The sequence below is a fragment of the Diadema setosum genome, chromosome 11 (assembly GCF_964275005.1).
Source record: "Diadema setosum chromosome 11, eeDiaSeto1, whole genome shotgun sequence".
In the NCBI taxonomy this organism is placed as follows: Eukaryota; Metazoa; Echinodermata; class Echinoidea; order Diadematoida; family Diadematidae; genus Diadema; species Diadema setosum.
The window spans coordinates 10,704,477-10,729,180 of NC_092695.1; the positions used below are offsets into that span (position 1 = coordinate 10,704,477).

Genomic DNA, 24,704 nt, shown 5'->3' on the forward strand with positions numbered 1-24,704 from the left:
ATCATTTCGATTGCAAAATTAGGATCAAGTATCTTTGGTATGTTAAAAGCTATAGGGCTTGAACTGGTCTATACCTGGTATTCTATTCACAGGTGTGAAACCAGAAGTTTACACGGAAAATGGATCCTAGTAGATCTTACACGCCCTCTAGTGGGCTTGATGTGTACAATGTGCAGCATTTGTTCGTGAGATACATCAAGGAGAGAGGGAAAGAATGGAATGAATCTGAGATTTCACAGGTTATAAAACTTATAATGACAGATTATTGGACAGTATGTATATCATGGTCCAATATTGAAAGGATAAGTTCATAAGGGCCTAGGCCTACTATAGTTACAAAGAAATACGCATAACTTTGAGATGTTTGTTGCAATTCACGAGCGAAGTAAAACGTATCAAATCCATATAATAATTTGCTAATAGATCATTGACACAACATAATGACATTTTAGTGTCCTTGAAGACGATGACTGTAGACCCAAAGCATCTAGTACTGTCCATTCTCTCTCTCCATCTCACGTCTTACTTGTGCTGTTGGAAATACAGAAGAAGAAGAAGAAGAAGAAGAAGAAGAAGAAGAAGAAGAAGAAGAAGAAAAAGTGTAAAATACATATCCTTATGCCACATTAATTTGTTTAATTCAACTCCAATTAAAAAATAGGTGAATAAACTTCATTTAAACAAGCTTAAAGTTATATTACAGTGATGATGTCTCTTCATTAGAACTTTGATTCCGTTCATCAGAGAGAGTTATGACTTTCTTATATCTTCTATTCTTATTTAGTTATGTGCACCTCTCAAGATCTTTTAGAGGGAAATAAAATTATGTGGCCCATACATATTGTGAGGATAAAGATATCTGAATGTCATATAAGAGTCTATCTCCACAAGGGATTTTGCAGATGTGTGGGCAATACAATGTATTGTAAGGATAAAGACTACATGTATGTCCGTTGTATATAAGATCTTATTTCTGCAAGGGATTATGATTAGGAGGTCTTTGAACGTTCTCATCACACATGTCATGCTCACAAGGTCCAAACGGTATATCTAGCGATGAGGATTACCTTTGATATTTGCGATTTCGTCCTCACTTTCGTCGCTCTCATGATCCCTGTAGGAAAAATAAGATGTATAACAGGTGAGTGAATTCACGTGTTCTGAGAGGAAACATCGATGGAAAAAGTCAATTTCGCAAAATAATCAAAACGTAGTATAGACTGCAAGGTTGCGATTTCTTGTAATTCATGAAAGCAGGTGGTATATTCTTTTACACTTAATCTACGTGGAAATCATTTATTTTGCATTGTGTGAATATTCAGACCCGAAATCTTGTACTTTATACCACCCCTTGTGCAGTGATTACATTAATTACGAATATATCAACAACTATGAATTAGAATCAACAGAATAAATTGTACGGTAAACTTTTATTTCAAGTTATGTGCCAATTTCTGCTCTTCGAAAGGTTGATACCTTTATTGAAGAAGAAGAAGAAGAAGAAGAAGAAGGAGAAGAAGAAGAAGAAGGATGAGGATGAGGAGGAAGAAGACAGGAAGAAAATGGAGGAGATGAAGAAAAAATGTCTCATATCATCAGATCATGACAACAACAGCGAGCTTCTCCAATGACGTCAACATCACCCACACAAGACTGCATATAGGGCACAAGACACACATGGGAACGGTGGCATAAAGGGAAAACAAACTCCTAAAAAGTACAGTTTGCACACAAGGGATCACTACTTTACAAGTTTACGGGCAAATATATCTCAATATTGACCACTACGATATGTCATGGGCATCTACTCCGTAGCAAGTGTAAAGACGACTTACTTATTCATGCTACACTGTACCCTGCAAAACATACTTTATATCACAAAATAATCATAGCATGGACTTATTAGTAGACTTGTTAAGGGGGTAAACGCTGCATTTTTTTATAGTACAAATGTCCTACTTGGCACAAATGTTCCCAAGGGCAATTGAAAAATTTTCATCTAAAGAGACACTCTGTATCTATGCAAATAAGCCTTAATTTCCATAATTTATGCAAAAATACATATAAAATTGTTAAAAAATATATGTGCATCCAGCAGAAATACCTAATTTGGTAGAAGTATTCTATAGACTATGTAGAAATAATTCCTGGAAAAATTGATTTCATACCTATGTAAATACACATAAAATTTGCATAATTATGCAAGTTATTGTGCAAAAATCTGCATTTTTGAAAGAATTTCTAATCTATTAAGCACTGGATCTGGTAGTCGCTGTTGAAGTAGTATATGCATGAAGTAGTAGTCGCTGTTGAAGTAGTATGTCCATGAAGTAAACAAGCGGGTTTATTCAATGTATTCAAATGTAAGCAGTTCGTTTTTATTGTGAAATGTAAATGTATACATGCTTTTGGGCAGGGTATATCCTTTGCGACCCAATGACTTGTGAGTTACTTGAATATATGAAGAAAAAAAAAAACATGAAAAAAAAAACACCTTTGTACCAAAGAAATGGCTTTATATGGTTTTAATAATTATGTATTTCATTCATCCTCCGTATAATAATTATGTTGCTTCGAGAAATCAATAAATTCTATCATTTGAAAGAAAAAAAAAGATCTGGTAGTACAAAGTTTGAACCTGGGATGGATAATCCTTCGGTCAAAAGCAAATGATTCATCTAAAGAGACAAACTGTCTCTATGGAAACAACCTGTTATTTGCATAATATGCATTTCAAAACCTATACAAAGATAATCAGACAAACAAAAAGTAATCATGTGACAATGTCTTAAATCGCTTTGAAGTTAATATCCTAAAAGCTAATAGAATAAGACCCCGTTTACAGTGCGGGGCCGGGCTCGGCCGCGGCCGAGCCCGGCCTCAATTGCGCGACCGAGCCTCGCAATTTTGTCCGTTTACACTGCTGGGCTCGGCCGCGCTTTTGATTCAAACCTTTCAATATTTTGTCGTAGTGGCGCTCTGCTTGTAAACAAATGCAATTTGGTATTGTCTGGTTTTCAGACCCTTTGCCAAATGAATTCCGTGGCGACGAAGTCGCCGTTCGGGCAAAGGCCTTTGCCGAAGGAAAGAATCCTTTGCAGGACAAAACCACCTTAAACTATACTGGTTTTCGACGTTAATATCCTGAATAGCGAAAGATACAGGCAGAGGGTTTGGAAGCCAGACTAAAATTGGCCGCGCAATAATTGGCCGCGCATTTGGCACAGTTTGCGTTTACACTGAGAAAAGGCCGGGCTCGGCCGCGGCTCGGCCGCGGCCGAGACCACCTCCAGAGCGAGGCCAAATGCGAGGCCTATTTTGGCCTCGCATTTGGCCTTTTGCGCGTTTACACTGAAGCGAGGCTGGACTCGGCCGCGGCCGAGCCGCGGCCGAGCCTCGCACTGTAAACGGGGTCTTAGACAATAATCTCGCAACAACACTCTTCAGTTGCTTGATTGTTTCCATATTATTGAATTAACTTAGGCATGTTATGCATAAATTATGTAAATAAGTATATTTGTTTCGAAACATATCGATCTTTGAAATCATTTTTACTATCAATTTTCCCTCATTGCATAAATGCTTTGCAGGGTGGGGAAAATAGATAGTGACACTCTTTAAATATGATTATGCAAATATAACAGTAGGGCCTACATAGCTACAGCATTGATATATGCCAATCGGAACAATATTGCTTACAAAAGGAACTTTTTTGTTCCTTGCAAACAGCACACAACTGAGGTCATGGTTAGAAAATCATTACAAAAAAAAAAAAAAAAAAACACTACCATAGTGAAAGCGTGAATTCAGATTTTCATTGCATTTTGTAGGCAACCAAGCGAATCAGAGGCTTTGTACATCAAACTGATTATAAACTTGTGCAAACTATGTGGATGCAAGGGTATCTGCACACATTAAGAACTTTAAGAACATTAAGCTTGAGTTAGAATCAAAGTCTGTTTCTGAAAAAAAAAAGTTCCCTCAGTATACTACGAGCTGCTATGGCATGGCAACTGTGCTAGGAAATTTATACACAATAACATTGTGATAAGGCAATAATTTATGTAAAAAAAAATTCATGTGAACAATATACGAGGTGTTATACTTTAAGTCAAATAATCTTAAGGCCGTGTCACACCAGGGAGGTGTAAGAAAAGGAGTGACAACTCTTCGTTAATTCATGCAAACACATGTTACATGTTTGGGTTCAAAGCGTTACAATGGGATGTCTAGCATTCCACTATACGCTTTGAAGTCATGCTCTACCCCGCTCTAGTTGCAAGGCGAAGTTCGGAGACGAAGAACTCATTTCACCTTTCGTTGAATTACAAGCTTTATTTCCCCGTAAAATTTTACATGAAATACTCGAATTGATTAAGAGTAGTTTAGGAAAGAATTCAATATTATAAACATGTATTTCTAGTTTCTTCGTAATGCGCAAATCGAAATGAAATGAAAATTAGGCCCTGTTAAAAACTTAATATTTTTCTATGATGCGCACATTTCCGCATGTTAGTTTCCTATCGATCCTTTAATCTGGGATATTTTGATCTTTCAAATAAATTACTTCGCTAAAGCGTGCTCCAGCGTGCTTTTGAAATATTTGCTGTTAAAATTGTCAGTTTTACACTGCATTTTGATTCGCTGCTCCAATTCAAGGTACACAAATTCATTGTTTGCCATCACATTGAAAGAGAGAGCGAAATGCAGTAGGGCAAGTATTTCTAGATGTGAGAGCGCTATTCCTGATTATTGATGCTCTCTTTTGTCAAAGCACCTGATTTCCACCTGTAGTTAAGCGCATGACTTCTCGGCGGTGCCGCGCATCCTTGAGAGCAGTGCCCTGTTGCATAACACCTTTACCGCTGGACTTACCGCTCCTTTCTAGCGGTAATGCCCCAGTCACATATAAACACGGATGCTCAAGGATCTACACGGTGATCCGGGGAAATCCGGGGACGTCCGGGGAGATCCGGGGAGATCCGGGATTCTGGTATGACTGTACACACGGTATCAACACGGCAGCTACACGGATAAGGCCGGAAGAGCGCGGCGTCTACACGGACAAACACGGCATCTACACGGATCAACGCGGCATCTACACGGCAGCCACACGGACCACCCCGGATTGCTCTGCCAACACGGCAATCCCCGGATGACGCCGGATGTTTTTGACCTCCAAAAGTTGCCGTGTTGGCCTCCCGGCGTCAACACGGATCTCTCCCCGGATCAGATCCGGGGTGGTCCGGGGTGATCCGGGATGTCTATGTGACTGGGGCATTAGTCTTCAAATTAGCGGTAAAGCTTTTAATCCTTGATGCTGATTGGCTGTGACGCCTAATTTTGACGGTAGTTACCATTGAAATTCAACGGTAAGTTTTATGCAACGGGCCACAGGAGTTGTCTCTCCTTTTCTTACACCTCCCTTGTCGTTACGCGGGCTTGTTGACTGTAGGGATTTTCCAGCATACCGGACATTCCTGAGGGCAGACAAGCATTTTAGCGAGGCAGTGCATGTGTCTTACTTGCTGGACGCGTTAAAGACCCCGTTTACAGTGCGAGCCCGGCCTCAATTGCGCGGCCGAGCCTCGCAATTTTGTCCGTTTACACTGCTGGGCTCGGCCGCGCTTTTAATTCAAACCTTTTAATATTTTGTCGTAGTGGCGCTCTGCTTGTAAACAAACGCATAGCCTGGTATAGCCTGGTTTTCAGACCCTTTGTCAACTGGATTCCGTGGCGATGAAGTCGCCGTTAGGGCAAAGGCCTTTGCCGAAGGAAAAATCCTTTGCAGGACAAAACCACTTTAAACTATACTAGTTTTCCACGTTGAGGGGGTTAATATCGTGAATAGCGAAATAGTACGGGCAGAGGGTCTGGAAGCCAGACTAAAATTGGCCGCGCATTTGGCCCAGTTTGCGTTTACACCAAGAAGAGGCCGGACTCGGCCGCGGCTCGGCCGCGGCCGAGACCACCTCCAGAGCGAGGTCAAATGCGAGGCCAATTTTGGCCTCGCATTTGGCCTTTTGCGCGTTTACACTGAAGCGGGGCTGGGCTCGGCCGAGCCTCGCACTGTAAACGGGGTCCTACTTAAATTCTACTTGCGAGTATACTGTGTGACCTTCGTACCAGTCTTTTGGGGGCTGACAACTCAGTGAAGGAATTCCTCTGAAGGAATGGCTGAAGTCCTACAGAATGTCTTGGCTGCATACGGGACTGCGAAGTACCTGCGTGGGAGTTGCCTGAGAGGTGCTGCCGCTAAGGACCTCCTACTGGCGTTCTGCGTGGACCTCTCCGGGCATTCCCGCGACTCACCCGGCAAAAAATTTGGTCATGCTCAAAACTTGGCTGCGGTTAAATCGGACTTGCGTGCGCACCTCCGGGCAACTACAGGCGAGATACGCGCTAGGTACTGTCAGATGCGGACCAACTGCGGAGAGCTCCGGGTAGCAAATTCGTTTCCCCGCAAGTCAAGCCGTAAACTTCCCCAGATGTGGTATGACAAGGCCTTGAGCATGCTCAAAACTTGTTCCGAGTGAGTCATGGGGGTTCGCTCGCAGAGGTACACGCAGAACACCAGTATGAGACCCTTACCAGCAGCACCTCGCAGCAACTCCAACGCAGGTACATCTCAGTACCTGTGAGTCGCTCGTAACAGAAAACGGATCGGTTTCAAAGCTCTCACGCAGGTCACACGGAATACACGCAAGTAGAAGGTAAGTATGTACGTGTCTAGTAGGTAAGAAACAAACTCGCAAACATTCTTGTCTGCCCGCGGAAAATTTTCCTGCGTGCCGAAAATCCCTCCTCGCAACAAGCACGGTTAGCTTGCCCGGAAAGGTGTGACACGGCCTTTAGTCTCTGACTTGAAATCTGTCAATTTCAACTATAAATCAAAGCAGAAATAATATGTTCATGGCCATAAAAGAGTATACTAGATGGCCTCTACAATAAGTAATAGGATGTGATTTGTCTACAGATCGTCACATACTACTGTTTGCGAGGATCGTAAATGTCATATTCTCCCTGGTTGTGATTGTTTTCCCTTGGGATAATGTAACTCTCTGGCGGTCCAAAGAATGTTATATTCCACCACATACCAGCTAATACCTGTTATTAAAGATGATCATGACCTACATGATCTTGAAGCTTTTTCCAAAAATAGTTATGTTAACTGGTTTTGTGTAAAGATGTCAGAGGTAAAAAAGAAATACACAGGTAAAAATGTAAAAGGTAAGAATGTCAGAGGTTATACATGACTGTGTGCACCAAAATTAACTTTCATGCGACCCATATATCAAATGCAATGACGGTGATAACTATACTATGTCACTGAATTCCATGTCCTTTCCTACTTATTAAGAGGAAACAAAAACACTTGAGAGGGGAGGGCTTGACATTTTTTCGATAATTAACAAGGGAATCACTGTCGGGTAGAACATGCACAAATATGTACTTAGTTTCATGATACCTTGATTCACAAGAAAAAGTGAAACATAGCACTTTCATTAGAGCTTTGACCTTTTGGCAGGAAATTTCCCAGAGAATCTCCATTAGGTAATACATGTACATATTAAGTTTCAAGAAAAATCCTACAAGCATTGCATAAATATGAGTGAAATAGGGAAATTTTGAAGGCCTAATTGACCTTGATCTTTGACCCCTGACCTTTGAAAAATGACCCCTAAATTCCCTAGAAAATCCCTGCCAATACCAAGTTCCATGAAGATACCTTGAACCATTTGCAAGATACGGAGAAAAAAAGTGAAATTTTAAAATTTTCACCTGACCTTTGACCTCGTGACCTGAAACTCTCTAGAGAATCTTATTTTGGTAGTACATGTATGTAGTCACTAAATTTCAAGAAAATACCTTCAGGCATTGCATAGATATGGGGGAAATAATGAAATTTTGAGCATTGACCTTGAACTTTTTGACCTTTGACCTCTTGCCGATTTTACTTAAAAACTGCTCGGTTAATTGCCCCATCATACGTCATCCTTGGACCAAGTTTGGTAAAATTTGCTTAATCCAGTCTTGAGTTATCGCGTAAACTGATACAATTTCTTCAACCTTGACCATTGACTTCTGGTACATTCGGGTATTGATATGCACGATATGGTAATTAGGTGGTATTTGCAAAGAGAAATAGTGTTTTGATATTGCAAACCATTTCCTTTTGACTAAAGGATATGTATACTACTTTGGTAGTTTTTATCATAAAATGCAGTTCTTAGACTGTACGGAAAACTTTAAAAATAATGTTATTACTTTACTTTCTTTAGTAATTAGGTAAATAAGCTGGTAATGATGGTTCAATTATTCAAATCCTTTTCTCATTTTGTTTCATAGAGTGTTTCTAACGGGTTATATCTATCTAGGATGAGATTTAAGGGTTTTTTAATTGAGTACAAATCAATTTGCATAACTTGCATAATTATGCAAATTTTATGTTTATTTGCATAGGTATGAAATCAATTTTTGCCGGAATTGTTTCAGCATTATCTATAGAATACTTCTACCAAATTAGATATTTCTGCTGCATGCACATATATTTTTATTACTTTTTATATGTATTTTTGCCTAAATTATGCAAATTAAGGCTTACTTGCATAGATACAGATTGTCTCTTTAGATGAAAAAAATTCCAATTGTACCGAGGAACATGTGTGCCAAAAAGGACATTTGTACTATAAAATGCAGCGATCGCCCCCTCTTTTTTTACCCTTAGCAAGCCTACTATTTGTGGATTTTAGTTAACGCAAACAAAACATTCTATACAACTTTGAATTTGTTGTAAATTCTTTTAAAAAGTCCTAGATTATTATGAGTAACATTCAAATAATTCATTATCTACGTAATCAAATATTGTATTCAGTAATTATCATGTGCTTATCAATATGGTCACAGTTTGAAATTAGGATACGAATACCGCAGTTGACATTATGACGAGTGCGTACCGTGTCACTATGGTTGACGATATACAAGTTGCGCAACAGGAACATGCATATTCCTATGATATTCTTATGGATGTAAGCGTTCATAATCTCTTTTGTGACATAGAATAATCAAAGTACACTCTATTTACAATGTCTTCATTTCAGCTATTAATTTTGATAAGAGTATGAATATTCATTGCACGGTGTATGACAACATGATATTCTTTGCCTTCGTTAGCATGCACTGAAAATAGCTATTCTAAATTAATGATAATTATGCACTATTCTTGCAAAATAATTATGCTATGGATTATACATTTGATCAACTATACCGAATAGTACGGGCTCTGTCATGCACAAGTCTATACTATATACAGCCATTCAAAGCGCATATCGACCACAGCTCACTTTTTTTTCTCTCTCTCTTTAATAGAACAGTACTAGGATTGACTTTTATTAAAATCTTCCATGTTATACCACTTTGATGATATTGTTTAACGGATTCGACATCACGCATTTTTACATGTATCAGTGTTTTGTTTTATTTTGCTCTTATCTTACAGAAAATAGTCTTTGCTATAAATACGCTGGTAAAAAAACAACAACAACAACGAACTGTCGTTCCTTATTAGGGTGCACGTGGATACAAAGGTACAACAATAATCATGCAAGCGCACAATTTTGCACTTACGCATTTCTTACCTTTGGCCTTTGGAACAACTATCAGTTTAACAAAACCTTTCGAATATCGATATGGAAAGGAGAACATGAAAAGTTGAAGGGAACACTCACATTTACAACATTTAGATGCAGCAAAGTGCAATGTGATAGTATGAATTCAATAAGGTTTTGAGCATTTTCGCTTCTTTTTTCTTGTTTTAAGGAAGATATTTCTTTAAGAGTAATCGTTTCGTAAAAATGATATTCATTTAAACATTACTACTTTGAAATTTCAGTTTTTGGAAGGGAAAAAAGCAGGCCTACAGAACGACATAGTTACGTGATACTCAGTGGCACAAGCCCAATATAAGAAAATATTACACTCTGGAAAATATAAGTGGACCCAAAACTCTTGCCGAAAAGTCGTAATTCTAATGATTATATATCATGTCACATCGATGAACTTCGATGAGTACGATACAGTGCTACATAGTATAGATTAATCACTAATACGGTTACTCTATGGTATGCACACATAAGACACACATTCATACACACATAATATATATATTTTTTTTTTACAGCATCAGTGTATAGATAAGAATACATCTGTTTATCCTTTACCGGTGGTAATATCTCAAAATGCCAATGACACACACAAACAGTTAATCAACGGTATTGAAAGTGCTAATACTTACGTCATGAGTGGCGGAATCTGTTTCCTGTATTTTGAGAGCGTCTCATAGTCAGAGTTCTCCATCTTTGTCTTAAAGCTCGCCGGCAGCATACCGTAAGGATTCTCCTTCGCCTTCTTCTTCGGGGTTTTGGAGACGGGCGGAGCTTTCCCACTGTACCGGAAGGAATCTTTCGACGTCCTTGGTAAGTCGTCCCGACTCGTCGAGGGACGGGCAAGGCTGGAATCGTTCGCTGTGGACGCTGATGACGACGCTCCCGCCTCGATGGCTGCTGGAGCAGCGGCCGGTCTATTGTCGTAAACGGCAGTTTCGTTCCTACCAGCTCTTGGAGCACTCCCGTTGGACTGTGTCGCGTTTGAATTCTCGTAGATGGGTCCGTTTCCAGTACCACGATGTCCACCAACTCCGTCAACTCCGTTGTCGTAGACGGCAGTTCCGTTCCTACCAGCCCTAGACGGACTTCCGTTTGACTTTGTCGCATTCCGATTGTCGTAGATGTGTCCGTTTCCAGTGCTGCGATGCCCGTCGGCTTCGTCAACGTCGCGTACAGTGAGTACGACGTTCACTTGTCCGTTTCCTACGCCATTGGCGGTTGGTGTAGAGCCATTAGAACCAATTTTGGCGTGTACGTCACCGTTGGAGCTGTACGCAGCGTTCTGGTATTCCCGTATCCCGACGTTAGATTTAGACCTGTACGGCCAACCAAACGAGAAATCAAATGGGGAGAATGGGAAATGAAACTAGACTCGGAATTTGTCAAGACTGACAAATTAGGTGATCCGATTTTTTTTAAAACCAATGATTTGAGTCCTGATCGCAATAGGCATGACCATATAGGTTTCATCTGTGTTTAGAGACATTGGCCGTGTGATATTTGGGTTCTCATTTAGAAAAGAGAGTCAGGTCTGCCATCTTTGGTACCAAATTCGGTATACACTATAACGAAGATACAGAATGACGTATATTTGCACAGCCAAGATAGCATTTGAGCAAAAAGTGGTTATTTTGTGAAATGATTCTTGTAACATGGTCTTTGCGTGTGCAAAATATGGGAAAGATAGGACATGTATTCACCAAGATACAGGTTGAAACATTTATGACCTTTGACCCTAATTTACATACCCAAGATGGTGTCTGATCAAGTACAGCGGGGTAGTTGTTATTTTACAAAATAATGTACGTGACATGAACTAAACGCGTGCAAAATATGGTTATGATGGGGGCTGTTTTTCTTGAGTTATTGCAAAGAAGTTGCAGAGAGAAAGAAATATCTCAATACATCGAATATAAGTTTGATTTCAACCAAGTTTTTTGACGTGATCTCGGCGTCGTATGAAAAAAATTGAGAGAACATTGACAATAGCCCAAAGTCTCAGCTACAACATATTAAAATCTGGGAGAAATTCACAGAAGAGTAAGTGAGCTAGTGCTCGATAAAGACCGTCATGTCAATTTTCATTTCCAGAAAAATTCCCTCCCACAGAGATAACACGTAAACTGGTTAAATTTGACAAGGTTACATTATATCCATTTTCACGAGGTGAAGACATCATCCGATTAAAACTTTGATCAACAAAACTTAAAGAGTATTAAATTGGCTACAACACACTAAAATCTGGAAGAAATTCACCGAAGGGTAAGTGAGCTAGTCGTCGATAAAGACAATCAGGTCAATTTTCACATCTAGAAAAATTCCCTCCCATAGAGATAACACGTCATAACGAAGATACAGGAAGAAGTACATATGACCGTTGACCCCACTTTGCACAGACAAGATGGCCTCTAAGCCAAAAATTGTTATTTTGAGAAATGATCCTTGTAACAAGGTCTTTACGTGTGCAAAATATGGGAAAGATAGGACATGTATTCACCAAGATACAGGATAAAACATTTATGACCTTTGACCCTAATTTACATACCCAACACGGTGTCTGATCAAGTAGTTGTTATTTTGTGAAATAATGTACGTGACATGAACTAAACATGTGCAAAATATGGTGCTGATAGGATATGTTTTTCTTGAGTTATTGCAAAGAAAGTTGCAGAAAGGAAGAAATATTTCAATACATCGAAGATAAGCTTTAATTTCAACCAAGTTTTTGGACGTGATGCCGACTCCGTATGGAAAAACGAAGGGCACTCTTACGATAGCCCAAAGTCTCAGCTACAACATAATAAAATCTTAGAGAAATTCACCGAAGCATAAGTGAGCTAGTGCTCGATAAAGATAGTCATGTCAGTTTTCATTTCCAGAAAAACTGCACTCCCATAGAGATAACACGTAAACTGGTCAAATTTGACAATGTTACTTTTAATCCATTTTTACGAGGTGATGCCGTCATCCAATCAAAACGTTGTTATCATATGACTGAAAGACCATTTAATAAGCTACAACATATTGAAATTTGGACGAAAATCAACAAAAGAATAAGTGAGATACGCTTGAGTGAACTTAAAATTTGATGACGTCATTTTGAAAATTTACTTTTTTTACTTTATTAAGAAATTTGATATCTTTTCATCATTTTTCCAGCATCGCCAACCCTTGAAATGGCATGTACAACTCATCAGCTTTCAGAATATGTAAAGAGAATGGGGGGTCACCGTCCATCCTGACGAGTAAAATCGGATTTAAAATTGGCGGTTTTTTGGCATAGTTGCACTGTATATCTCCATTGACGCGCGCGCGGAATTTCAACTTTGACGGGCCCGTGTGACGTCAAATTGAGTCGGATTGACTTGAAACTTGGTAGAAATATTCCTTTACATTTCAGGCATCCGATAAATTGAAAAAAACGGGAAATTTCTATTGCGTATGAGCTGTGCGTGCGTATATATGCGCGCGCGTACGCGCCCGTCCAATTTTTTGAATTTTTCAAAAAATGCTCGAAATGGTCTGAAACGTGTGCAAAAAAAATTTGAGCTCGATTCGAGCATACAAATATTTCAACGCGCGCGTACGCGCACGTTTGAAGAGAAATTATGAATTTTGATTATATGAGTAGAATGCCCTTGACTTGAAATATACGTGACGTAAATTTCATTGAAAATTTTCATTCCATTAGAGAGATATGATTGAGAATGTGTTTTCATATAATGACGTCATAGTGACGTCACGGTCGACTAATCACTGATTTTATTTGAAGGATCATCTTTGGGACATGATACATGTATGGTATAATTTTGTCATTGATAGGAAGAGGACTTTCCGAGATTAGCGATACACAACTTTTGCGGAGAAAGAAGAAGAAAAAGAAGAAGAAGAACAAAGAATCAGTACAGATACAGAAGGCGATCCGAGAGGATACTCGGATCACCTAATGAGGAAAAAGAAAATAAGACACAACATTTCACATCTACCCACATGATATGTTTCGTCATATATTTTCGGCACCAATCAATATTAGCTTCGCCATTTAAATAACACGAGAACTAGTTCTGATGGGCTTTAATACTTAGTACCGGAACTGCAACATTTCAGTTGCAGAATACTCGCAAGTCTAACACGTAGTTTAGGAAGCACGGAGGTGGCAATTAAAAAAAATCCCGAAACACCCACAAATCACTACAAAAGCGCCATTCAGTCAATCTGCAAAATAGCGCCAGCAAATCTTTCAAATGGGAAATCTTTGCAAAGGAATAAACATCTACATTGATATTAAGACTGAAAAACAAGAGGGAAAACACAGGCAAGACACACAAAAACGTGTATGCGAACAGCTAGTTACCTCATCACTGTTTTGTGCGACAGGTCACATTCACTATAGAACAGCAAAAATAAGATTGCTAAGCCTCCCCCCCCCCCAAAAAAAAAACACCACAAAACAAAACAAAACAAAACAAAACAAAACAAAACAAAACACCTCATTTCAGAGAAGAATCGTTAGAATACTTTCAAGGCTTGTATATATGGAATGATGAGCTTACCCATGGGCCTTTACTGATCATGTATGTGCGCACAATTTGAAACAATTTGAATCTCCATGGTCTTGGAGGTGGGACACGCCCCCCCCCCCCCTCATCCACACCCTCCCCGCTAGCTCATACGCTTGTCAGCTGATGAAACGCAGAAGTGGAACCAGAAATATAAACGCACCCCCTTGAAAAAAAGCTGGTGACGCCCCTGGGCTTACCTCAGCTCGTCGTCATGTTTATCATCTTTCCTCCTCCTCTTGACGATACAGACGGTACAGATGAGCAGACATGAGAGTATGATGAGGAAGGCGAGCACGGCTGTCACGATGTAGAGAATGAGTTCATCTCGTGTATCCTCCACTTCAACTAAACAAGGAGGAATGTGATGTTACACCAAGATTTATTCCTCAAATACAGAAAATTATGTTACAGAATAAACCTCAAATTATTTGAAGTATTTGTATACCTTGTTCTACAGAAAACCGTAAGTGTTACAATGTGTGTGTTTTGATATGCACATTGTTTTATATTTTTTGCCAGAAAAAAAAAAAACAGAAATCATTATGTTTTTGCCAAGTTTGTCATTTTTTTTTAAAGCACGGGAAGAAAGTAGATGAATATCTATGTTACAAAAAAGAAGAAGAAAAGTTTTGGGTCCGATATGAACTGGAATCAAATCAATATTATTTAGACTGCTTGTAGCTGCTTGTGATATCGGATTATTTTGTTTTATGTATCATGATAATAATGTGACATTTATTTGTACCTGGATGCTGAAATGAGAATAACATTTCTTTCTGAAAAAAAAAAGGAGGATGCAAAAATAGAAAGAAGGAAAGTATGTGAGAGACAGGGAGAGTTGAGAGAGAAAGATAAATGTATGAATATATAGAAATAGATAGATGCATAGAAGAGAGAGAGAAAAAGATATAAGATCTGTATAGTTAGGTGTAATTTCAAACCCGTTCTCAGTTCTCCTGACCATTTTCCTGACCTTTTCACCCTTTCTCTCTATATTCTCTCTCGAGAAGCTTCCTACTGTCAGTGATGTTTTAGTCTGTCCAGAGTGTTAACTGAATAAGCAATTTCTTGCAAAAATGTATATAGAGTTGTGTATGAAGAATATATGAAGTGATCTATGAGAAATTAAAAAGATCTTTTAGATATCTACGAGTGATGATAGTTACAACAGTTTTATCTTTGTTCGTTTTTATCAACCTTAGGATTCTGCGAAGTAAAAGGTGAGAGATAGAGATACGACAATATGATTACTTAGTTGATCCCTGCATTCTTGAACATACATGTTTTCATCTATAAGTAAATATCTCATTCCATGTACACGTATGAGAGATGACATAATGGCATAAAAAGAATATAGCTATATCTCTTTCAATCTTTGCTCATTCCAACTACCCCACTTACCACAGCGGGTCGTATTGGCTATCCAGGCCCCGCTCGCCCCGCACTTCCAAGTCTTAGTCCCATCCAATTCATAGCCCACGTCGCACATCAGAACGACCGATGAACCGGACAGATACACTGTTCCTTCCTTGGCACCGTTCGCAGGGGGTGGAAGATACCCGCAACTGATTACTGTCAAAAGATGAGGACACAAACGTGACTTTGGTGTAAAATACTTTATTGATCATAATATTTTATGCTCATACAACAAAAATGAAGAACCAGAGAAAGTATATAATACCTAATATCAATCTAATATTTTTCATGAGTGTGGGCACCAGGGTGGGTCTGTTAGTAAGAGGACGAGAGAGACGAAGAGAGAGAGAGAGAGAGAGAGAGAGAGAGAGAGAGGAGATCGAGAAGGATGCTTTGCATTCTGGTTAACTGTATGTTATCATTATTTTCTATCACCCAAGTAAAAAAAAAAAGAAAAAAAAGAAAGAAGAGAATTATATGCGTGCAACAGAAATCTTTTTATCAATCATGCGATTTTACAATCATATCTACTTTGAAAACAATGTACGACCCGACTATACAGAACATCTATACGTGCATTATAAGATGTGCATTTGGGTAGGTAATGTATTAAGCATTGCCTCCTACTCAGAAAAAAAAATGACCTGATTTGTCCGTATTTTGTTCTCTCCTTCCTGATATTTCAAAATTTGAATTTGAATTTGAGTTATAAAAAAAAAAAAAAACCAAACAGAGAATCTACAATTCATGTATAGCACAGAAATTGACTACTATACTATTTGGGTTTAAAAAAATAAATGCGTGGAACAACAATTTGATTGACGTTTCGTGGGCCTACCGTCTTGCATGTTGTCACGCGCGAGTTTCCACGACTCGTGCGCGTACGTAGAAGCCCTCCCAAAGTCAGGGTCGCCGGTTTTCTGGTAGTCGTAGCGGCAGAAGTGGTCATCGCCGCATGCGTCGTCGAGCTCCTCCTCGGTCTGAAAGTTGGGGAGGTCGTAGACTGGCTGGAAGTCTTGCTGGTTGATGGTGGTGTAACTGGAGCCGATTTCGTACCGGAAGAGCGTTTCGCTTTCGGCCACATTCCCTGTATGCATAGCAATGTTAACGGTAATGTTAAGCGTCCGAACAGAATAAATATCACATTGCGTCCTGTGATAACGAAGAAAATAGCAATAGCATGACTGGCATGAATATTGAAATGACTGACGAAGAAAGTGTTACATTATATAGATGATGACTGGCGGGGGAGGGAACATACCGAATGTTCCACCCGAAGGGTTTGAAATGCTCTTGAGGGAGGTTATAAGTCCCAAGACGAAGTCGAGGGACTTATAGCCTCCCGAAATAGCATTTCAAACCCTGAGGGTGGAGCGTTTGGTACATGTTCCCGACAACAAAAGTCATCATCTGCTATATATGGGTTAGTCAAATACCATCATCTGTAGGCAAATTTATCCTATCGATTGCGTGAAAATATGATCGTTCAATTGTTTGGTATCGTTTGTCATTTGTTACGTGAAAATGTTTTCCCATGGGAGAACATTACAAAAATGTTCTGCCCATGGGCGAACATAACCAATGTGCCTCCATCACGTGACTGTGTTTAGCCAATCACTAACCGGTATTTGACTAACCGATTTAATATTAGAGTTTGATCTAGCATGATATACTAGCTGTCACAATGATAAGTTCAGCAAGTATGAATTGAAACGGGGACAAAATGAATGAGCGAATGTATTTCGTTTTCTTTCTCTCTTTTTTTTAAAATTTCTGATACGGATCGTTTGACACACTTACACTCCTCTACAAAGAACTGGTGGAGAGTCCTGGGAGAGGATCCCGATATACTCCGTCCTGACGGGGCGGTGAAGTCGTCATTCGGGCGGTCGTTCCATGTGCCAAGAAGCCCCGCAACTTTTCCTTTCAGTGTCGGGGGCAGATGGACACGCACTGCCATCGCCGTGCTCTCCGGGGGCTGCTCCAGCTCCACGGCGATCCCATCGCCAAAGTTCACCGAGAACGACTTTCGACCGTCGGTGGTTTGAGAAAGTTCTATGGTGAATCCTTATTTACCAAGTGAGAAAGAGAAAGAGAGGAAAGAAGACATCGATTGCCATTGAAATAGAAATTTGGTGAATACAAGAGGCAAAAGTGGGATGAAGACAAAAATAGGAAAGAATTACTGTACTCAGACAGTCCTAAATACTGAACAGCAGTTGAACATGTGATTATGGATTATGTGGGTTTGTTAGTTTGTTCTTTCGTTTTAATCAATAAAACTATCGAGGCATACGTGATAGAACTAAAAGGTTACGCATGTTTCTAGATTCCGTATGGTATGAGCACTTCTTCTCGATCTGCCATGTAATTTGTTTCACTAAGAATAATGCGATGATGATTGCTAGGAATCAAACATTATATAAACAGATTGTTTTTTGCTGATTTATCGTAAAATTATCACTACATTCTATAGTCATCTTTTCCTCCTTTTTTATACTTTGAACATGCTTCTTAAAGCCAATTATTTCCAATTCATCTGTTCCTGATCTTATTCTTCGTAACTGCTTTGTACTGATTGGGGTGTGGGGTAGAAGACCTGCGGGTCATGGTAATTTCTTGCCCCTGGCAGCCCTGTTTTCTATGTCACAATCCAGGGGTCTTTTTGACTCATTTGTGCTTTGTCTCTGTGTTATAATTTATCTTATTTTTATTGGTGAATCAAATGTGTTTTGTGTTTACCCATGTACATGTGCAATGACTGAAATGCCGAATAAAATAATGATAATAATAATAATAATAATAATAATAATAATAATAATAATAATAATAATGATAATAATAATAATAATTTCATCCTGACCCACGAACATGACTTTCTCTTACAAACAAAACGTGTACCACGGTATGCGTTTCCCCTTTCTCTGTATACTACTGTAATTGAATATTAATGTTTTACGCAATATAGATACATCAGTAGAAAAATCAAACAAACACATGTATCTATACATTTATACAATTGTATAAGTATATAAATCCATAAATATATAGATCTATATACCTATGCTATAAACATGATAAATCGATTGAAAAATGATGGATTTAGCGCCTTTTGGAAGCAAGCTCTTCAAACATATTAATATATGAATAATGAATATATAATACATAAATATATGAATATATAATATATAAATATATAATATATAAATATATGAATACATAAATATATAAATATATGAATATATGAATGCATAAATATATAGATATATCCCGCTCACATACCAATGCCCAACCAGTAATTGCTCCGCTGAAAGTCCACCGCGTCCCACGTGGAACTGGGCGAGGGAGGACGGACCCAGGCGTCCATGGTCCGACGTTCGTTCAGCTCCACATGGATTGTCGACGACTCTGCGCTTCGAATGGCCACGGCAGTCAACCCGGTTGCGTTGACTGATCAGGATAAACGGATTAATAGATGACGAGAGATTAATATATCTCATCATATATGGTTTCTACTTATGCAGCATTAGAGAGAGCGAGAGAGAGAGACGGGGGGGGGGGGGGTGAGGGGAGAGAAGAATATAAAGAGGTAGTTTTCGAAATGTTGAGATAAGTGACAGATGAAGAAAGATAGAAACATATATTATATATAGAGAGAGAGAATTTAGGCGAGATGGGCAACGTGATATGGCGAGACAAGAAAGAACAGAATGGAAGAGATGAGAATAATAACTAAACAGTCATGGGGAATGACAGTATGACTAATTCAGAATGCTAGAAGAATTACATTCTTTAATGTCTGAATTAAATCCATTTCAGATGTCATTACACAAAGCCTTTCCAGCGTAAATTGATATATCGCCACAATAGGTACGTACAGACTTAGTCAGTGTTGGCCCAATGCTGGTACAGGCACATTTTCCGTAGCGTATACGTGTAGTAGTGGATGAGGCTCTTTTTTCCGAGGTAGTACAACACAGAGTATCTTATCAACACTCAAACGCAAGCATAAATATACGTGTTTTTTTTTGTGTGTTTTTTTCCTCATACTTTTATTGGTAACAAGAAGACACAACAGGACCATAGAGCTGCAAACAGGACTGACCACCATTCCTGACGATCTTTGCACATGTAATTACTGTATCGTACCTTCTGGCATAATTTGTTCGAGTCGTCCTTGAACTGTAAAGCTGCCCTCAACGTCAGAGTCTGCCGTAGTAGTCACCAGGGTGTATTCCCCGTACCCATTGAAGGTGTAGTTTCGAGTGTCAAATGTTATCACGTGAGGTTCGCCAAAGACGGTTGCTATGAGTTTGTAAAAGAAAGGAGCACATTTTTTTTTTTTGGCATTATGACCCGTCATTTACAAATGGTTAATAATTGCCTCTGCATATGCATCTCTCTCCCTGGCATTCTCTTTCTTAGACTCTCTGCCTCTCTGTTTATCCTTGTATATTTCCTTTATTTCTTTGTTCTCTCCCCCTCCCCCTCTATCTCTCGCAATCTACCAATGTAAGGGGTCAGTCTACATTATTGTCCGAAGAAGAAAGAAAGACTGGTACTGAACTCCATCCCCGCCTGAAAAGAAGCATTTGCTTGTTCACGAACAACAAGACAGTTATAAAAGGGACAGTTTTCTTTTACTTCTCGTTTCTTTTCTATTTCGAGTGTCGCGTGTAAGCGAATACTCAATATATCGCTTAATATTAGACACGACGTACAGTATAAGTCAGCGTCTTTTCTTTGGTAGTATAAAGATATATCATTGTCCTGTGTGCAACAAACCTTAACCGCCTTATCATTCAAGATATATTATTGCAAATTATTAACCCGAGTTGATTCTAGAAGACATGCTCAGACAGAGTAGACTGAGATTTTATTTTGTACAATGTGCACCCTTGACCATCTTTGACCACTGGCTGGAAATGCCGCGACATGATGCGTACACCTACCAATATTTGGCGGGTCGTAGTGTTTGCAATCGTCAGACGGCCGAAGCTGACGAAAAAGATCACAACTCAACGTCTCTCCGTCGTCCTCATCGTCATCGTTGCCGGATTCGTCGTTGGCAGTCTTCCCGCAGCATTCCTCCCAGGGGATGCGATCGTGAAGGAAGCTGGAGAAGAAGGGAATATGGCCTGGACTCTTGTCGGGCTGGAAGCCGCTGTGATGGTGCACCTGTACGTGGCCTCCAGCCGGAGTGTCCAGCAGGTGAAGGAGATGGCCGTCTGCCCGGTAGCAACACAGCTGTCCCCGGCCGAGCATGCTTCAGGGTGCAGGGACAGAATAAGAAACAAAGTCAACGTTTACCGTCTTGGGCGCGGAGGATGGAAAGATTCCGATTTCATACGATCGTAGAGACATCAATAACTTTCACCACGATGAGTTACTTGCTTCTTTTTTAGAAAGAGAGAAAATAATGGGCTCTTGTTTTCATTTCCAACTTTTTGGGGGATTGTTTGGATACTAGTCGGTTTGTCAGTAAGTCCACATCTATAGAAGACTGTCAATAATGCACACAATGAAGCGCAAATCGTCATTTTGTGGGTCTAGATGCAACTTCAGGCACCTTGTCATGGCATGCAATTAAAAACCAGGGTCAAAGCTTTAACATGATTATCTGAAAATATATGAAGTAACAATAAATGAAAAAAATGTTATGGGAAATTATCACATACCATTAACGTAACTCCAAAATGTAAAATGAGTCTTAAGATGAGTTTAGAAACTGAGAATTTGGAGAGACACGATATACACAGGAAATGTCAAATCAGAGCAAACTTATTAGAAACAAGAAGTTTGTTGTTCATAGAGGTGAGTCTATTCCATGGGGGGGGGGGGGGGGGGAGGGGGTGGAGAAACGAAGGCAATCTGAAATAACATCCTTTAACCCGGAATGTATTTCGGATAGATCGATCTGCGGTCTCACCTTGGTACTCTCGTCCGCACGCAGTGGCTCGCCTCAGGCCGATACTCGCAGTTTTCTGCACCGACGCCATCCCCACCGTCACGTTCGCACCACGGGTAGGGTTCGTAAACGCTCGTGTCCGCCATCGCCTGTATCAGCAAGCAAGGGCAAGGCGGGACCGTGTCGCCTATTGTATCTGTGTGCGTCTGGCCCGTAGCCCACTCTTTGCACCAGGCCGAGGCCGCGGCGCCGGAATCCGGATTGAGATTGAAGGGCAGGGACCACATAGCTGGTAGAGGGGACTCCATACTTGCGTCGTCTACTTTTCCGTTGACCCATCTGCATCACCATGATGGGAAATATTCTAGATTGATTTTGTGTCCATTAATTGTTACGTAGTTCTGCATATAAAATAAAAGTATTACTCAGAGAAGCCTCTTTAGCACTAGAAATGCTGCTCTTCCAGAGGTCTCTGTTATTGTCATTACCCAACAATGACAAGTAAGTCCCATTTCAACAAAATGAAGTCATTAAGGACATTTTGAGTATTCACGTCTTATCCACAGACGTTCAATCTTGGACATGTCGGAGGGATTTGATTCAGGATCTCTCATTTCAAAATAGAGAGCCTGGAACTGCACCACCAAGAAGATGTTCCTTTAAAACATTTCAAGAAAGTAAACTTTGCGAAAGTCCTATACTTCTTTGGACTTTCTGAAATGACTTTAGAGCCAAGAAGAAGTCAGAATATTTACCATTACATAATAATGAATTGATATGCAATTGCATTCGCTGTTCAGTCACCAATTATTTCTTTCTGATTGAAAGAGTGTATTCTGATTATTGACATGATTGAATAGTTGATGATTGGTGTTCCCCGCAGTTGATGCTCATACCTATTATTGCTGGAGAAATTGGCGTGACCAGACACAGTGATACGGAACACTCCAACGTCAGCACCGCCCACTGCCGCCACTGCAGCAGTGATGGCACTGACTTCAAGCAGTACGCCCCCATTAGCCAGTCTGATGCCAGTCTCTATGGGGCTGCTCACTGGTGTAATACTGACGGTACCCGTGTTTTCGTCCTCCTCGTACACGTAGAGTAGAATGTCGATGAAGACGTTTTGCGACTCTGAATCTTGGTAGGGAAACCCGTCAGTGGCCCATGACATGCGCAGGACATCGTTCTCTACCCGCTCCACTTGAATGGCAGGCTCTATCTGGTCTAGTCCAACTGTTAATTTATTGAACAATAAAGTGCAAATTTTCATATTATGCATAGTTCTCACCGACATGGTTTTTAATATTCAATCAGCCATGAAATACACTATTGGTGCTCTGCAATACCGTTCATAACCATTGTCACGATGTCATTGTTCTCAAAATCTCAAAATGAACATAATGAATTATGATGAGGATAACAACAATAGCGACCAGATGCGCACTAGTGGAGAATTCCTATACGATTATCAATCATCAGACGGGGTTTCGTGATGAGGACTTAACAGCTAATAACTGCGCAAGAATGTTTGCAAACTTAGGTTACTTCCACGCGGCAAATCTGGTGCTCTAATTCATCGTCGGCAAATGACGACTTCACTTGGACATTAACTGAATGGAAACAATTCAACGCATTTCCTTTAATTCATCGCCAACACCTCTCCAGTATTTTCCTTCGCATCCTGCTTTTTTACTCACCTACTGAGATCCTCCCTGTGTAGTTAAAATTCTGCCCGTTGTCGATCGACAGTTCTACGCGAACCGGCCCAACGCGCATGAAGATCGGGGTGGAACACCTAACAGTGAACGGGTCCCTGGCAAAATCGTATACGGCTCGTATTTCCATTCCCTCGATTGAACAGAGAACGTTGCTGCTGCTCTCAAAACACGGCCCGGATATCGATAGGACATCGCCCCCGAGCATGCTGACCTGGTTTGGCGATATTTCTAGATGAGCTGGTGCATAAACAAAACAAAAGATTGACAGAAAAATTGTCATTTGTTAGACTGAGAAAAAGCATTGTGCAAAGCTGTATTCATATCAGTGTTATTGATTTCTTGTTGTCAACAAAAATCTTGCAATCACGGGGTTTACATTTTCACGTAACGTGTTGTCGGAACTGAAATAAAGATGAACTCAGTCGAACTGGAACGAATTATCTAGGTGATTATGGGAATCAAATGGAAACGATAGTTTGTTTTACAAGAACTCAATTGTTTTGTTTACGTTTGTGACGTTAGTATTATACCTATTAGTAGCAATGACGTGAGAACGTATATTGAAGTAAACCAACTTATACTGAAGGCAGATGTAAACAATTATGGGATATGACAACTTTTAAAGATGCTTTCCATATTGGTGTTGAAACTTACATAGATTTTATGTTATGCGATATGAATTGTGACGACAGATATTTGGAGAAGAGCTGAAAAAAGATAAGGAAATGGGTACTATTTCTTTTTTTTTCTTTGCTAAGTTGCAATACTAATTATTGAAAAGTTACATTATTAAACCACCTCACTACCATAATATTGGCAGTTAACACTCAAGCCTCATTATAAGATCACTTAAGACATTGTAAGAAAAGATATGGCACATTCACACGTAAAATGCCGTTCATAAATGGATAATAAATGGGTTTGTTTGGATATCAAGCTTTCACATCTAAATAAATTATGAAATCCCGATTCAGCACTTATACGAAGATCCCTACCCTTCTAGCTTCTGTCAAATCTATAACAATCTATATCACACACTAGTCATCTACCCTCCTTAACCTTTGAACAGCCCAAGTCACATCGCTTTCCCCTTCTATCTTTCCGACTATTCGAGAATTACTATCGGATAATCTTACTAACGCCGGCATGGCCGAGTGCAAAATAAATATACATTATTTGTCCACTATAAAATTTTAGATTGCACTTACGATCCGTGCTGCCACCGCATCCCCCAGCCCGAATGGCGCGTCCGTCTATGCGAAAAATCCACCGGCCCGGAATGAGCACATTGCTCGCCGATACACTGATATTCAATATTTGGTCCGTCTGTGAACCTGGCACTGTATAGTAATTGCTACCATCTCCAGCGTTGAAGCCGACCTGCAGAACGTACAAGAAACCAAGACAATGCAGCCCGCATTAAATGTCGATG

General features: G+C 39.8%; 1 protein-coding gene across 1 annotated transcript in view; it reads right to left on the reverse strand.

Moving 5' to 3' along the window:
• Positions 1 to 487: 487 nt before the first annotated feature.
• LOC140235022 (sushi domain-containing protein 2-like) overlaps positions 488 to 24,704 on the reverse strand; it is a 34,781-nt gene continuing 10,564 nt past the window's right edge. The window contains exons 5-18 of the mRNA XM_072315061.1: positions 24,481 to 24,652; positions 23,252 to 23,509; positions 22,448 to 22,787; positions 21,573 to 21,890; positions 20,596 to 20,909; positions 19,793 to 19,948; positions 18,926 to 19,093; positions 17,444 to 17,710; positions 16,482 to 16,730; positions 15,629 to 15,799; positions 14,425 to 14,572; positions 10,295 to 10,981; positions 1,068 to 1,114; positions 488 to 531 (exon numbers count right to left, since the gene is read on the reverse strand). Of these exons, the coding sequence (XP_072171162.1) occupies positions 488 to 531; positions 1,068 to 1,114; positions 10,295 to 10,981; positions 14,425 to 14,572; positions 15,629 to 15,799; positions 16,482 to 16,730; positions 17,444 to 17,710; positions 18,926 to 19,093; positions 19,793 to 19,948; positions 20,596 to 20,909; positions 21,573 to 21,890; positions 22,448 to 22,787; positions 23,252 to 23,509; positions 24,481 to 24,652 (3,339 nt within the window). The remainder of the gene's footprint in view (positions 532 to 1,067; positions 1,115 to 10,294; positions 10,982 to 14,424; positions 14,573 to 15,628; positions 15,800 to 16,481; positions 16,731 to 17,443; positions 17,711 to 18,925; positions 19,094 to 19,792; positions 19,949 to 20,595; positions 20,910 to 21,572; positions 21,891 to 22,447; positions 22,788 to 23,251; positions 23,510 to 24,480; positions 24,653 to 24,704) is intronic.